Source organism: Phacochoerus africanus, chromosome 11 (assembly GCF_016906955.1).
Source record: "Phacochoerus africanus isolate WHEZ1 chromosome 11, ROS_Pafr_v1, whole genome shotgun sequence".
NCBI classification, from domain to species: domain Eukaryota; kingdom Metazoa; phylum Chordata; class Mammalia; order Artiodactyla; family Suidae; genus Phacochoerus; species Phacochoerus africanus.
Genome location: NC_062554.1, coordinates 97,307,790 through 97,323,908, shown reverse-complemented (window position 1 = coordinate 97,323,908; position 16,119 = coordinate 97,307,790). Strand labels below are relative to the sequence as shown.

Genomic DNA, 16,119 nt, shown 5'->3' with positions numbered 1-16,119 from the left:
TATTCTATTGTCAGTTGCATGAGCTAACGGTTGGGTAAAAAATGAATGTCAACACAAAATGCCCAAATATATTAAAGCAATATGCATAAAATGATGAAGATATAAGCACTCATCTCATAGGATGAATGATGTGAAATAACATTTAAAAAATCAGATTTGATTGTCCACAGCTTCATTTTAAGTAAGTGATAGCCCTTTTTTTTTTCTTTCCCCAATAACCTAGGTTTTGAGATCAGATACTACCCTTTGAAATTCTTATGGCTTCAGATTTCTAGTTTGCTATCAGAAAGCATATGTGAACATCATCTAACATATAAATATAAATAAATATTATGTTTATTATTTATTTCCTACTTCCCTAACTACAACATGGATGTCAAGACGGGAGAGATTTTATATGTGCCTGGCAGGCAGCAGGCTATCAATAAATGATGGTACTATGTAAGGCTTTTTGAGGAATGTGAATGCTTACTCAACAAGGTCTTTCTTATATTTTTAAAATCAATGTTTATTTTGAGCCCCCCTCCCCCGCCTCAAAAAAAAAGGCTATGAAAAGTGCTATGTAGTTACATAATGAAGTATAAACACAATACTTAAGTAATAGTAGATTCTAATAATAAATACACAAAATAAGGTAATGATCAATATGAGAAAGAATATTAGTGTTCCAATTAAGAGACACGGAAAATTGTGCTGTCCAAATTCGAAAGCAGGTAAAATCACACGGTTTATGACAGTCAAAAAGATCGTATAATCGCCACATTTTAAAAAAGAAACGTTCATTAATACGGAGAGAAAGAAATGTGAATATGTGTTATACAAGAAATCATTAGAAAATAAAGATCGAAAGGCAAAGTGGGACATTATTACGAAGAGCTATAAAATTCAGTGTATTGGTCTGTACTGTGCTATATAGTCAGCACCAAGCAGTCTGTAATATATATATACATACACACACACACATATATTCTCTATATGTGTGTGTGTATATATATATATATATATTACAGACTGCTTTATATATATATTTTTACAGACCTATATATACATATATATACACACATATATATTTTACACATCTGTTTTATTAGTGGTAATTTTAGATAATCTCGGATTTTTCCAAATACAAAATTATATAAAGCACGTTAGAGAAATATTTTCCTTCCTTTCTAGTGTTTAACAATTTTTTAATTGAAGTATAGCTGATTTACAATGCTGTGTTAGTTTCAGGTTTACAGCAAAGTGATTCCATTTGAAATATATATACCAGCTTCTTTTCTATTCTACAAAGCTACAGAAATCAAAGCAGTATGGTACTGATGCAAAAACAGAAATACAGATCAATGGAACAGGATAGAAAACCCCGAGATAAACCCACACACCTATGATCAACTAATCTATGACAAAGGAGGCAAGAATATACAATGAAGAAAAAACAGTCTCTTCAATAAGTGGTACTGGGAAAACTAGACAGCTACCTGTAAAAGAATGAAATTGGAAAATTCTCTAACACTGTACACACACACAAAAAATTTTAAATGGATTAAAGACCTAAACCTAAGACCAGATACTATAAAACTCCTAGAAGAAAACATAAGCAGAACGTTCTTTGACATAAATTGCAGAAATATTTTTTTGGATTCATCTCCTATATTAATGAAAATGAAAACAAAAATAAACAAATGGGACCTAATTTAACTTAAATGACAAACTATTTTAGATTGACTTCTAGCTCAGAACTTCTAGTGCCCACTACAGCAATTAGTACATAGGAAGAATTCAAAATATAACATAGGCTTGTTTACCAAAACATAATCTGAATATACACATGTGTATATACACACATGTAATTATGTGTATATATACACACATATGGATACACACACAATCTGTCAGGTTCTCAGATTTACAGTGCATCTCCTCCTGTGATAACTACATCAAGCAGGCATCATAACATCAAACAAAAGATTGTGATAATACTTTCCCTACTCCTTCTACTTGTTCTATCTGATAGGATATAGCTTCTTAGCCAGGACAGCATCATTTCAAGTGGGACATTATCTTGAGGAAGAATATTTAGGAAGAATAAAGTTGGAATTGGTGAATCTCCCACAGCATATAATGCTACTTCCCTAATAGTTCCTGTTAACAAGTATTTGACAGTGACACTTTTGAGCAATACATTAAAAATGTAAGACAGAAAAGGACAAACGACAACCATAAACATTTCTGTCCACTCTCTCCACACTACACGTTGGAACAGGTGACTATCTTTAACCAAAAATACAAAAGAAATACTAGAGTTCCTTGCTAGAATAGAGAAACTAAACTCCAACAAAGACTAAGGTGACCATAAAAAAGATTCACATCAACAATTCCTCAGTTTGAGGGCTGGAGACATTTCATAAATATTTAACATTTATGTTTCTCTTTAAGAATACTTAGAATTAAGAGAAATATTAAAATATGCATTTGAAATAAGACAAATGTTAAGGTATGTAAAAAAGCTACCTACTTGGTCTTTTAATTCCAGATAAAATTCTTTCCCTTTGAATATCTGGGTCTATATGCAAATTATGTGTGTATTTTGACTAGAAAATTCATATGAAATTAAAAGTAGAAGAGATCACATTTGATTTTACCAAAACTAAACTGAAAAATAATTAAGCATAGGCTGAGTGAGCTGCTTGCATAATGTACCTAACCCCAAATGACCTACATTCATTTCAACACCAACAAAAGAACTTTAAAAAGCAGCAGGGTTTAATTTGCCCTTATCTGTCACACCTTATTAACAAAAGGCTTTTCTAAAGCAAAATTACTAGTTATCAATGCTGAAATCCAACTTTTACAATTTTATATTCATTTAAAGAGTTCTATACATGTATTCTTGCCTAAAATTCCTCAGTCCTTCTACAGCAGTTTTGCAACCTCAACACTACAGGCGTTTTTACCAGATAATTCTTTGTTGTGGGGTGACATCCTGCACATTACAGGATGTTTAGCAGTGTCTTCATCCTCTACACACTAGATGCCAGTATCACTCACCCCTCTGCCCCCAGTTGTGACGATCACAAATGTTGCCAAGCATTGACAAAGTCTCCTGGGGGACAAAACTGCCCCTGGCTGAGAACCACTGCTCTAGATACAAAGACGTTAATGATGTCTTCAGGAAAAAGCGGCAGCAGCTCTATGCTGTATATTGAAAGTGTGCAATAGCAAATAATGGTCTTTTATGCCATTCATCTTCATTCTAGAGAAGCAGCCAACACTTGGCGACATCACTTATGAATTTTCAGCTTCCCCCTCCTTTGTGCAGCTCACAGACAAGAAAAGAGCACAGCCACCATACATTGCTCTCTGTAATTAGTATTACTAAGCCATCAGATCGCTATTTGGGGAAACAATAACTCATAATTTATCCCTCATGTACCAGCAGAACTTAAAGTGTTAATTATTGATTGATAATGGAACAGATTTGTAAGGTAAAGATGACGTTTTTAATAGTGTTTCACTGTTAATGTGTGTGAAACAATAGTACTTCACTTGAAAACTTGTTAATATTGAAAATCATAAGATTAAAAATCCCTTTGAGTTTATTCCGTATCTTTGAAAATGAACCTAATTAACCACCATCTTAAAAAATAGCTTCTTACTTTAAAAACCTCCAGCAGGCAGGTGAAGGGAGTCTACAGTCTCTACTGATAGTACATTCTGGAGTCAAACCTATTTCCTTCTACTTAAAGAAAAAAATGCCTCCCCCCCCAATAATGTTAATTCCAGGTTACCTATAAAACTATGGTAACTAACTTAGTTAAAACATTTCATCACTAACAAGGGGGGCAGACACCATAAGTAAGAGAGGCTACAACCCTTTTATCTGGAAAAAGGTCACCACACCAAAAACCTATAAAAATGAAAAGACAGAGAACTATAACTCAGATGAGGGAGAAAGGAAAAACCCCAGAAAATCAGCTAAGCGATGAGGAGATTCTTAGCCTCCAGGAAAAAGACTTCAGATTGTTGATGCCGAAGATGATGCAAGACATTGGGAATAAACTGGAGAAAAAGATGGATAACTTACAGGAAACACTGACCAAAGAGATCCAAGATATAAAACTTAAACAAGAAGAGATGCAAAATACAATAACTGAAATAAAAAATTCACTAGAAGCAACCAACAGAAGAATACAGGAGGCAGAAGAACGAATAAGTGAGGTGGAGGACAGATTAGTGGAAATTATGGATGCAGAACAGAAAAGAGAAAAAAGACTGAAAACAAATGAAGAGAGTCTCAGAGAACTCTGGGACAATGTTAAACGCAGCAACATTCGTATTATAGGGGTGCCAGAAGGAGAAGAGAGAGAGAAGGGGACAGAAAAAAATATTCCAAGAGATAATAGCCGAAAACTTCCCTAACATGGGAAATGAACCACTCACTCAAATCCAGGAAACACAACGAGTACCATATAAAATAAACCCAAGGAGGAATACACTGAGACACATAATAATCAAAGTGACCAAAATTAAAGACAAAGAGAAAATCTTGAAAGCAGCTAGGGAAAGAAACAAGTAACATCCAAGGGAACCCCAAAAAGGTTATCAACAGATTTTTCAGCAGAAACTCTGCAGGCCAGAAGGGAGTGGCATGATATACTTAATGTGATGAAAGGAAAAAACCTCCAACCAAGATTACTTTAGCCAGCAAGGCTCTCATTCAGATTTGAAGGAGAAATCAAAACCTTCACAGATAAGCAAAAGTTGAGAGAATTCAGCAACACTAAACCAACCTTACAACAAATACTAAAGGAACTTCTCTAGGCAGAAAAGAAAAGACAGCAACAGGAAACAAAAATTCCACAAATGACAAGACTCACCAGTAAAGGTATATAAACAGTAAAGATACATATACAGTAAAGATACGAAATCATCAATGCACGATTATACCACCAAAATCAGAAATCATGAGAAGAGGTGGGTACAAATGCAGGACACTGGAGATGAACTTGCAGTTAAGAGAACAACAACTTAAAACAATCTCATATACATATAGACTCATATCAAAACTTCAGAATAACTGCAAACCAAAAATCTATAATTGATACACAAACAAGGAATCTCTGAAGAAGAAATATATCTCATAGTAAGTGCATAATCCACCATGAAGGGGGTCATTTAACATCATTCTTGGAATGTTGAAGTCTTCTTACATCTGATTCTGACTTCCTCTCCATCAAAGAATTTATGATAATTATAATTAAATAATACAACTGTACAATTAAATAATATAGTTCTACAATTGTGTTATTAATAACCATTTCTCTCCATGGTACAATGTAAAGTCTATAATGTCTTGTTTATCACATTACCTAGAATAGTGTAATGCCTTTATTGAAGAATCAATGAGATGTAACAAATTGTAAGGACATATTTATATAGTTACACTGTTTTTTTTTTGTCTTTTGTCTTTTTGTTGTTGTTGTTGTTGTTGTTGTTGTTGCTATTTCTTGGGCCGCTCCCGCAGCACATGGAGGTTCCCAGGCTAGGGGTTGAATCGGAGCTGTAGCCACTGGCCCACGCCAGAGTCACAGCAACTCGGGATCCGAGCCACGTCTGCAACCTACACCACAGCTCACGGCAACGCCAGATCGTTAACCCACTGAGCAAGGGCAGGGACCGAACCCGCAACCTCATGGTTCCTCGTCGGATTCGTTAACCACTGCGCCACGACGGGAACTCCAGTTACACTGTTTTTTAACCAATTTATGCATTTTATATTTTACTTATTTTCAGAGGGTGTATTATTTTTGTCATTCTTACCAGTGAAGTTATTCTTTTTATTATGCTATATAAAATATTTAATGGTATATAAGGCTTTCTTCTTTATAAATTTTAGTTGCATAATACACACAATTTTAATATAATGCTAATTTTTAAAGAAAAATTGAAATGTAATAGATAATACTAAATAGTAAAGATGAAAGCCATACAAAATGGGATAAAGTATAGAATAAATTTCCTATTTGTCTCAGCATATTTTCCATTCCACTTCTCCAAAGAGAGTTGCTTAATATGTTTCTTAAGATCCATGTTATAATAATCTGTGTGAATGTAATTGTGTTTAAATATATGTATTTAAAAAAAATTTCATCACTGAGGGAATAAGGTAACTCTATATAAAACCAGAACATATGAAATAAAAATAAATAGCTTTATTTGAAAAGTCATTATATTACCTTTATAAATTGTTATACTACTTTTATAAAGTAATTATATTACTTTTTTAAAGTAATATAAATATAAAGCTACATTTTAAAAAGTCATAAAAGGACTTCTCATTGTGATTCAGTGGGTTAAGGACCCAACATAGTCTCCAGGTGGATTCAGGTTCAATACCAAGCCTCACTCAATGGGTTAAGCATGTAGTCCCAGACGCAGCTTGGATCCAGTGTGGCTGTGGCTATGGTACAGGTCTGCAGCCACAGCTCCGATTCGGCCCCTAGCAGCTCCAATTCGACCCCTAGCATGGGAAGTTCCATATGCCACAGGTACAGCCCTAAAATTAAAAAAAAAATTTTTTTAAATAATAAACATTTAACTTTTTCACAGCAGCTATTACTGCCTTCACATTTCATTTTATATACCCTTTTACCCCTGTAACATTTCTGTGAGGAAGGGGGAGTGTTACTACCTCTCCATCAACAAGCAGGTAAAGAAATCTAACACCATCCAGCTACTTAACAACATTCCAGAGACCAGAAAAGACCCCCAGCCCTGCTGTTGCCTTAGCATCTTGCTGATTCCCAGTCACCACCTGCAATGATTAATTGCATTCTGCTTTAGAGTATCTTCTTTTGTAAATGGATTAAACTCTCCATCACCTAGAAAGTGAATACTCTATTACATAAAACGTGATCACAATGCTAAACTCAAAGCATAAGTCTGTTAATCCCATGAGTTACTAATGAAAAGAACTTCTTTACCTAAAACACTTACGTAAATACTACCTTAATTAAGAGTTCTGAATGCTCAATATTTAGACATATTTCATCTTTACATCTTTGAAAGCACATTAATATGAAAGTATTGATTTCGATATTACTTATGAAATAAAAGTAGTGAATCAAAAGCCAAGGAATTCAGTGATAGCTCTGCAAAATAATTCTACTTCGAAAATAAACTTCCAGGAAAATTTAATCAATAAATTTCTTAAATATGTATGCATATTCTTGCCTAATATGTTAGAAATCCAAACAGAATCTACTTTTAAGAAGAAAGTCTTCATAATAACAAGACGACATGCATCATTTCAACTCTCTTAGATAAGTGGAGGGATAAATTAGTCTCTGTTAACAAGTGTGGATTTCCCTAATATCCTTCATTATCAGAAGACAGAATACATCAGAACTGAAATAGAAGCAAAAGTATGGAGTAATGTTAGAGAATGTGGGCAAAGATTTCAAAATTTTATATTGTCAACAGTAGGGGAACCCCACTGCACCCTATACGGATATAACAGGAGGCTTACAAAGCAACCAGGAAAGCTATCTTATACATTTGGGGGAAAGCACAGGAAAGGAAACATAAGGGAGAAGCCTGGCATTCATGTGACATCCAAAGGCACGAATGTCTATTCTTTCAGTCACGGGGAGCAGAAGATATACAGCAAGTCAGGCTTTTTCTGTCCCTGTGCCCCAGACCTAGGACTACAATGAGGCAAGTGAGGCACCACAGGCACAAAATTTCAGGAGCTGCTCATTCACTCTGAGGACCATACCAGTTTATGACCCTCATGATGAATCACCTCCTTAAATTCTTCACCCTCAGGATATCATGTGCCTCATGGCAGCCCAGGTTCTGCTGGTCCCCTCTCCTCACCTGTGCCCTGCCAGGAAAAAGAGCCCTCTTTGAAATGAGGGGAAACTCTACCTTTTCTAAAATAAAGTCTTCACATCTGCTTCCTAACACCAAGTGTGTTCTGCTCAGGGATGAAGGAGTTAACAAAGACTTAAATAACCAAGTACAAACATAACCATCAACTCCTTCCTGTTGCAATCAAGAGGAGGTTATGAGCAAACCTTGGATTCCTAAAAGGAAAGGGGGAGGTGTGAAGCTAAGAGTGCACAAAGGAAACAACACAATATTCCAGATTGAGTGTAATCTGTGGGATGACAGTAATTTGCTTACACCAGGGTAAGGGCAATCAAGTACAGCATTTGAGGGTTTCTGACATATTTGCAGAGTTCTATTTATTTTTAATATAACTTTCTGCAGATTCAGAAAGGCATTTTATAGAAAAAAAACATTTTCAATTCATCTATTTTTTGAAACACTTCATAAAGCCAATTCTTATTGCTATAGAACCCATTTAGAATATCTGATAATTTAGATATTGGTCAAATTTAAGTGTAATTTTATCATGAAATATTTTATCTATGAATTAAATGAAAAAAAAAAAGGTTGCTAGTGAATGTTTTATGAACTTAATCTCAATCCTGAGAATAAAGAACAAAACTGGAGGTATCACTCTTTCTGATTTCAAGCTATATCACAAAGTCATGATAACAAAAACAGTATGGCACTGGCACAAAAATAAACACATAGACAAATGAAACAGAATAGAGTGCCCAGAATTAACTTTCAGCACATATAATCTACTGATGTTTGACAAGAGAGCCAAGAACACCCAAGGGGGATAGGATAGTCTTTTCAACAAATAGTGCTGGGAATACTGGAAAAACTCAAGAAGAAGAGTGAAATTGAATCCCTGTCTCACACTGCCCACAAAAATTAAATGGAAATGTGGGTCAAAGCCTTAAACATAAGACTTGATGCCATAAAACTCCTAGAAGAAAATAGAGGGAAGAAGCTCATCAATATTGATCTTGGCAATGATTCTCTGGACACAATACCAAAAGCATAAACAATACCAAAAATCAACAAATGGGACTACATCAAACTCAAAAGTTTCCACACAGGAAAAAAAATTAATAAAATGAAAAGGCAGCCTACAGGATGGGAGAAAAATTTACAAATCATATCAGAAAGGGGTTAATATGAAAATATATTTAAAAACTAACACAACTTACCAACAACAACAAATAATCTAATGAAAAAATTGGCAGACAAAACAGGAGCTTTACCAAAGATGACATCAAAATGAGCAACAGGCACATGAAAAGATGCTCAACATCACTAGTCATCAGGGAAATACAAATAAAAATCACAATGAGGTATCACCTAATACCTGCTAGCATGGCAATCATCAACTACACAAGAGACAACAAGTGCTGGCACATATTGGTGGAAAAGAAATCCTTATACACTATTGGAGGGAATGTAAATTAGTCCAACCATGATGGAAAACAATATGGAAGTTCTTCAAAAAACTAAAAATAAACCTATCATGTGGTCCAGCAATTTCACTTATGGGAATATACCCAAAGGAAAGAAAATAGGAATGTGATGAGACATATATAACCCATGTTTACTGCAGTACTACTCACAATAGCCAAGAAATGAAAACAACCCAAAAGCCCATCAATGGATGAAGGAATTAAAAAGATGTGATATATACAATAAAATATTATTCAGCCCTGAGAGAGAAGGGCATCCTGTGTTTTCAACAACACAGATGAACCGTGAGCACATTATGTTAAGCAAGATAAGCCAGAGAAAGACAAGTACTGTACAATATCACTTATATGTGCAATCTAAAAAAATTAGGAGTTCCAATCATGGCGCTGAGGAAATGAATCTGACTAGGAACCATGAGGTTGCAGGTTTCATCCCTGGACTCACTCAGTGGGTTAAGGATCTGCCATTGCCGTGAGCTGTGGTGTAGGTCGCAGACATGGCTCAGATCTGGTGTTGGTTTGGCTGTGGTGTAGGCTGGCAGCTGTAGCTCCGATTTGACCCCTAGCCTGGAAACCTCCATATGCTACGAGTGCAACCCTAAAAAACAAAAAATAAAAATAATAAAAATTGTAAAAATTAAATGTGAAAAAAAAAAAACAGAATAAAAGGGTGGTTACCCGGGGAAAGGGATGTGGTAGTGGGATAAGATTAATAGTATTTAACAGTACGAACTTGTAACAAATACTAAAATAGTGATAATGATTTAAGGTAGTTTACTGAACCCAGACAATAATACTGTTCTGTAAGTAACAAAATAAGTATCATTACAATAGCAGACCTATTAAAAAATACAAATGTATCAAAGTAACATGGTATACTACTTAAATTAACACAATGTTAAATTTATCTAACAAAATGAAATAAAAGTAATAATGTCTTCAAAGTACTATATAATTCAAATTTTTTAAAAATACACATTTCAAAATCTGGGACTCTTTCATTTTTTCTTGATCTATGATCTTATTTTTGATTATGCTTAAATATACAAAGATACTTTCCATTTTGTATTAACATACTTTTAATACACTTTTAGATGACACTTCAAATAAGGACACATATCAGTGGGAGACTACTAGCTATCCTTCACTCTTTGTTCAACCCTCTTCCTCTGTGAAAGAGTAGGCATGACTACTCAGCCAAGACCCCATTTTTCTAACTCCTTTCCAGTAACATGTGGAAAGGGGCACTGAAATAGGGGTAAAATATCTTACCCTTACAATAAGTGGGTATCTGTTCTCACAGTCCCTCTCTCTTTGCACAATGGCTGGGCAATAAAGGCACCTAGAAGGATCACCTTGGACCCAGAAAGGGAGCTATATGCTGAAGATGGCAGAGCCACCCTGCTGACACTTGATCGCTCACCTCTAGACCGTCATATGACTATCATATATCATCTTACCTCTTTCTTGCATTGGTTCAGCCTGTACTTTCAACTACTACAATACTATATATATATATATATATATCCTCAATGAATACAACAAATGAATGACATGTGTTGAGTTCTGATTATGGGCCAGACAGTATTTCATATGGATTTCAACTATCTCCACAATTCCCTGATGTTAAACATCCTGGCTAGGTCGCAAAGCTATCAACTGGAAGAAACAGAAGGTGTAAGTCTTAAAGATTTTTTAAAAGGATATGCTAAAATATAGTAAATATATTTTACTATTAAAAAATAATAAGTGTACTTTCTTTAGTTGAAAGATTGAAGACAAGATCAGGAAATACTTTCTGTATGATTCTTAGCAATTTTTTCAATGGTTAGAGACACAAAACTATTTCTGTGCATAACAACAATAACAGAAGTTTCTAAATTCTGCATGTAAATTCACACGAGAATTTCCTTTTACTTTAAAAAAAAGAAACTCAAATTAAAAAAAAAAAAAACACTCAAATGGAAATGCTTATGAGTGAATACTGGTGGCAGAGCTTTGACTTCTTTGTATCTTTTATTAAAAGAACAGTAGCAAAATCAGATATATTAATCATGTACCTAACCTGGTAACTGCTCACCTTCTCAAAATGTAAGTGGCAACATAAAAAGTTAAATATTATTATATTCTAAAGCATAACAAGATTCTTTTCATTGTTGGAGTTTCAGCCCATTTAGTAGCTATATAGCCTAGAACAAAAATTTAACCTTGCAAACAATGTCCTCCTGCATATTAGAGATGACGATGTTCACAAGATTGTTCTGAAGATTAATAAGATAATGGATATACAGGGCTTAGAACAGTGTTTGAATAAAGTTAGAAAAAAAAAGAGTAGCCCTTCAGGTGTATTTAAAAGGTTCTAATTTGTTAAATACTATATTAAGAAAAAGTATATTATCTCCTCCTAACTTTATCTTTTTTTTCTTTCCTCAATTATTTAATCTGTTTTGTAGATCATTACACGCAGTTGAAGGACATGTGTATTCTTCTAATACACGTTCCTTCAACCACTCAGTGCTTTAATTTCTTATGATCAAAAGAAATGCACCTTGGGCACAACACTGTAAATCAATTATACTTTAATTAAAAAAAAAAAAACTGCAACCACTGGTAATGCCAACAGAAAACACACATACAAAAAAGAAACAAAAGAGCACAGAAAACAAAACAAAACAAAAAAAAAACAAAGAATTGCACCCTTTTTACCCCCGTCATTGACCTTCTTTCTGGGCAAAAAGGAAAGAAGTATCTGTAATCATTTATCTGTGTAAAATAATGTTCTCCGTGCCCCCTAATACTTACATTCCTTTTCCAATAGTAAATTCTGATCTCATCCCCCTCCCTTGTTACATACATATAATTCTTTTATTTGCATTTTTTTCATCACTGTAATTAGGTACATGTCTCATAAAAAGAACATGGTGGGGATTTTCTTCCATTCTGTCCATTCTACTTTGTTATCCTAATTCTGACAAGGCCATTTACTCATTCATTGATATTTACCCGCTTCTTATTAACCTACAGCCCATAAAGCATAAGAGAAATCAGGTGAGACTTTTTTTTCTTAGGGATTCATTAAAAAAAGCAGATGTGGTAAGAGAGGGTTCACATATTAATACCAAAAGTAAAAAAGAGGTCAGCCAAAAAAGTGGTTTTTGAGGCTGGAGAAACACTGAAGCAGTGAAGGAGAGCTCCCAAGAGCAGTTTATTTTTAATTTCAATCTGTCAATAAAGTGAGTCATGTAACTTTGAACCAGAGTCTGTCAATTCTCATTTCTTATTTTCCCATTCCACAAACTCCATCACTTTCAAAGAAGCTTACTTATTATCCTACATACTTTCATACTTTATTTTCCCACAGTGAAACACTGCAGATCACCAACATCAGCTTCCAATAGGTTTCAGGCATCTTTGCACCTTCAGAGATGGAGACTGTGATTATTAGAGTGTCAGTTCTCTGCAGAGAAGGACTGAGTCTCTTTTGATCACTGGTGGCCTGCACAGTGCCTGGGACATATTCTGTGCTCAAAAGGTGTCCATTAGAATTAAATTTGATCATTGTTATTCACAAAGAGAACTTTTCATTTCAAAAGATATTCCTTATGTCATCTCACAGGTAACGAAATTTATTCAACGTACTCTTGATTTGAACCCTACAATTGTTTTATAAAGAGATCCTGGAATAATATTTTGGTGGATTTGCTTAGTAAGTTTCTTCACAAATTGCTATTAATACACATGGTAACCATTTATTTAATTTCTTCCAGAGAGAAATATTCACATGTAAATATTCATATATCATACATGAAACCTTTTCCTACCATTTCACCTCATTGAGCTACATTTTTAGAAAATCAGACTTCACTGCATCATTAAAAAACAAGATGAAAGTACTCTCAAATTGTTACATTACTTATACTGAAATAGAAGTAGTCAGACATTTAAAAAATGCTTAATTTTTCATAAATCTCACGGAAGATACATATATACGTAAACGCTCTTACACAAGGAAAATGATCTATTTAAAATATATGTATGTTGCCATCACTTTCAAAAATCATTTAAGTGACATTCACAATCATCTCAAAATTCATAAGAAAAACCGTATTTTACAGTGACTCCTTTTCTTGCACAAAGGTCTGTATTACCCATCTCAGTCATTCATTCTACTCTCTAGACATAGCTGTAAACATTGTCAGCCAGCTTTTTAAAATAAAACCTATCCTCAAAGAATGAAGTTATGCTCCCACTGAGGATATTCAGAAGAATCCATAACAGGGCTTAAAGTCACCACTATGCAAGAGATTCTAATATCCTCTGAAGAATGGAAACAGGACATCCCAATCTGAATTTTAGGAACAACTACACATCACATGCACTCAACTAAGGGAGGGCTGTATATAAACTGTAAAGTGTGGTGAGAAGGTCTCATTAATTGTTAGAGATGGCATTTCTCACTCACAATAACTAGCAGTACCAAGGGTCTCTCGGAATTTCACTATCAGAGTCACATGAAAAAGAATGCCCTATTTATAATATAGAAATAGTTTCTTAGCAGACAGTACTGCCTTCAAATTAAAGAAGTGATTAGTAAGTTTGAAAGGGGAACTTTACTCACATCGACAAGCTGATTGACTCCACTTGCTGTTTTTGCCAGGGTGACAAGGTCTTCTTGCATTTTATCCACCCATGACTTGATACTGCAGAAATCAGAGAAGAGAATGTTCTATCAGATATCTGGCAAAGTAAGGCCACCGACTGACAATCTCTAAACACAGATTATCTGCAGATAATTCATTAAATTACCTTTCAATCTTTCTCCTCTTTTCTTGCTCCTACTATATATATCCCCAGCCCACTTTTAAATTACAAAACTAATGAATCTTGAGGGGTCAACCACTTGGGATGCTAAAATATCACCAAACCAAAAAAAGATACATGGCAAATGAGGGTAAATATTTAATTTTTATGAAAATTCCATTAAAAACAGGTTACTCAATGGAATATTCTAAACTTTATCATTCAGCTCATAAGCTATCTTAATACAGTACTAAAGGTGTGCTAAACATAAAATATTTGAAAAATGCAAGAAAATGAGGAGTATTTTAATGTTTCTTATAATACCAATACCCAAAGTGTTAACATGTTGATGTATTCCCTTATGATTTTTTAAAAATTCTTTCAAATGGCCGACTAAATATTATATAAAATTCACGTATCTTCTTTTCCAGTTACATGATACTCTTCCATGTCATGACCAATATTGTACAAACACTATATTTTAATAGCCACTTAATCTTCTATTATCTCTACATCTCTTAATAAACTTGACCATAGTCCTCTCTTAAAAGATAGAGTGTCATCTGCTTTAACTGCTAAAAATTTCACAGCAACAAGTATCTTAGCACTTAAGACTTAAAAGTATTTCACTTCCTTAGCTAGACTTGGAATTACAGGATCAAGTCTTAAGTTTTAAAGAAATGGTTTTAGGCATTAAAATTATGATTGAAGAATCCAATTCAAATCCTTTTCATGTGTAATTGAACCTAAAACAATGTGGGGATTTAGGACAAGCCCCAGACAGTTAAAGACATAAATAACTCTACAGTCAGTCCTCTGTATCTGCAGTGTGGCATCCAGATTCAACCAATGACAGATCATGTAGTACTATGCCTTTACTGAAAAAATGGCTGCTGTAAGTGGACCCATGAAGTTTAAACAATTTTGTTCAACCACATATACTTTAGATTAATGCAATGGAGATCTTAAAATAGGAACTATGAATGTCAGGACAGTCCAGAAAATCCTAAATTGATAGTCTGTTTTTTCTGGCATTAGAGGTTACCAAATACCACAAAATTTTCCCCATTCTAATAAACTCAATTTAATTTGCAATCCCTTCATCATTTCACCTATTCATCCTCATGTTATAAAAAGACCTAAAATATGTATTCTTTTCCATGCAATATAAGAAAACACTAGTAAGAATGATACAAAATGATTTATATCTAAATTTGTATTTCTCTCTACATATATACGGTATATGTATCTACCTGTTGTTAATTTATCCTGTTCTGTGGATTTCAGTAGTACTAAAAATTTTCTATTCTTTAACAAACCATCTCTAAGAGTGGGGTAGAAAGTGGCTGTTTTGAAAATGAACTTTGTATTTCATCAGGGCTTTAATCATGAGGATTAAGCCACCATATCTGTCTTCTCCTCAGACAAGAATTTCAATAGTACTACAAGGTCATCAAACTTTTTTTCAGATAAAGTTAAATGTTACAGTATTAAAAATGAAATGTGGAAAAAATATAACATGGAAAAGGGATTTAAAAGAGGTATATGCAGGAAAACATATACAAGAATAATGAACTGATAAACTAAAGAGGAAGAAAGAAAACTGGAAATCAGTCATGAAAAAGAATGATGTCCTTCCATCTTAGTGGAAAACTCAGAGGCTTGAATTACATGTGAAACAAACTAGCTGGCAAATGAAATTCATACAATCTAGGAGTACTTTCACACAAGTGAAAATAAGGAAGAATATTTATTGAATCATGCTATATAGATATAATTTTTTAAATGAATATAAATAAACAAATAAATGAGAAAGGGTGTAAAGTTGAGAGAAATTTATAGACCCATTAAAATAAATGATGCACGCCACAATATTCTAATATTATACTTTGTGCTACTTATGAGCTGGTGCATATGAAAAATGTTATAAATACTAAATAATATTCTCATTACTTTACTAGAT

The 16,119-nt window shown here is 33.9% G+C and overlaps 1 protein-coding gene across 4 annotated transcripts in view; it reads right to left on the bottom strand.

The window, feature by feature from the left end:
- The window catches only part of CACNA2D1 (calcium voltage-gated channel auxiliary subunit alpha2delta 1), a 482,485-nt gene that overhangs the window by 383,291 nt on the left and 83,075 nt on the right, over positions 1 to 16,119 (bottom strand). For all 4 annotated transcript variants that reach the window (XM_047752036.1, XM_047752039.1, XM_047752037.1 and 1 more), the window contains exon 2: positions 13,975 to 14,056. In XM_047752036.1, coding sequence (XP_047607992.1) covers positions 13,975 to 14,056 — 82 coding nt within the window. The remainder of the gene's footprint in view (positions 1 to 13,974; positions 14,057 to 16,119) is intronic.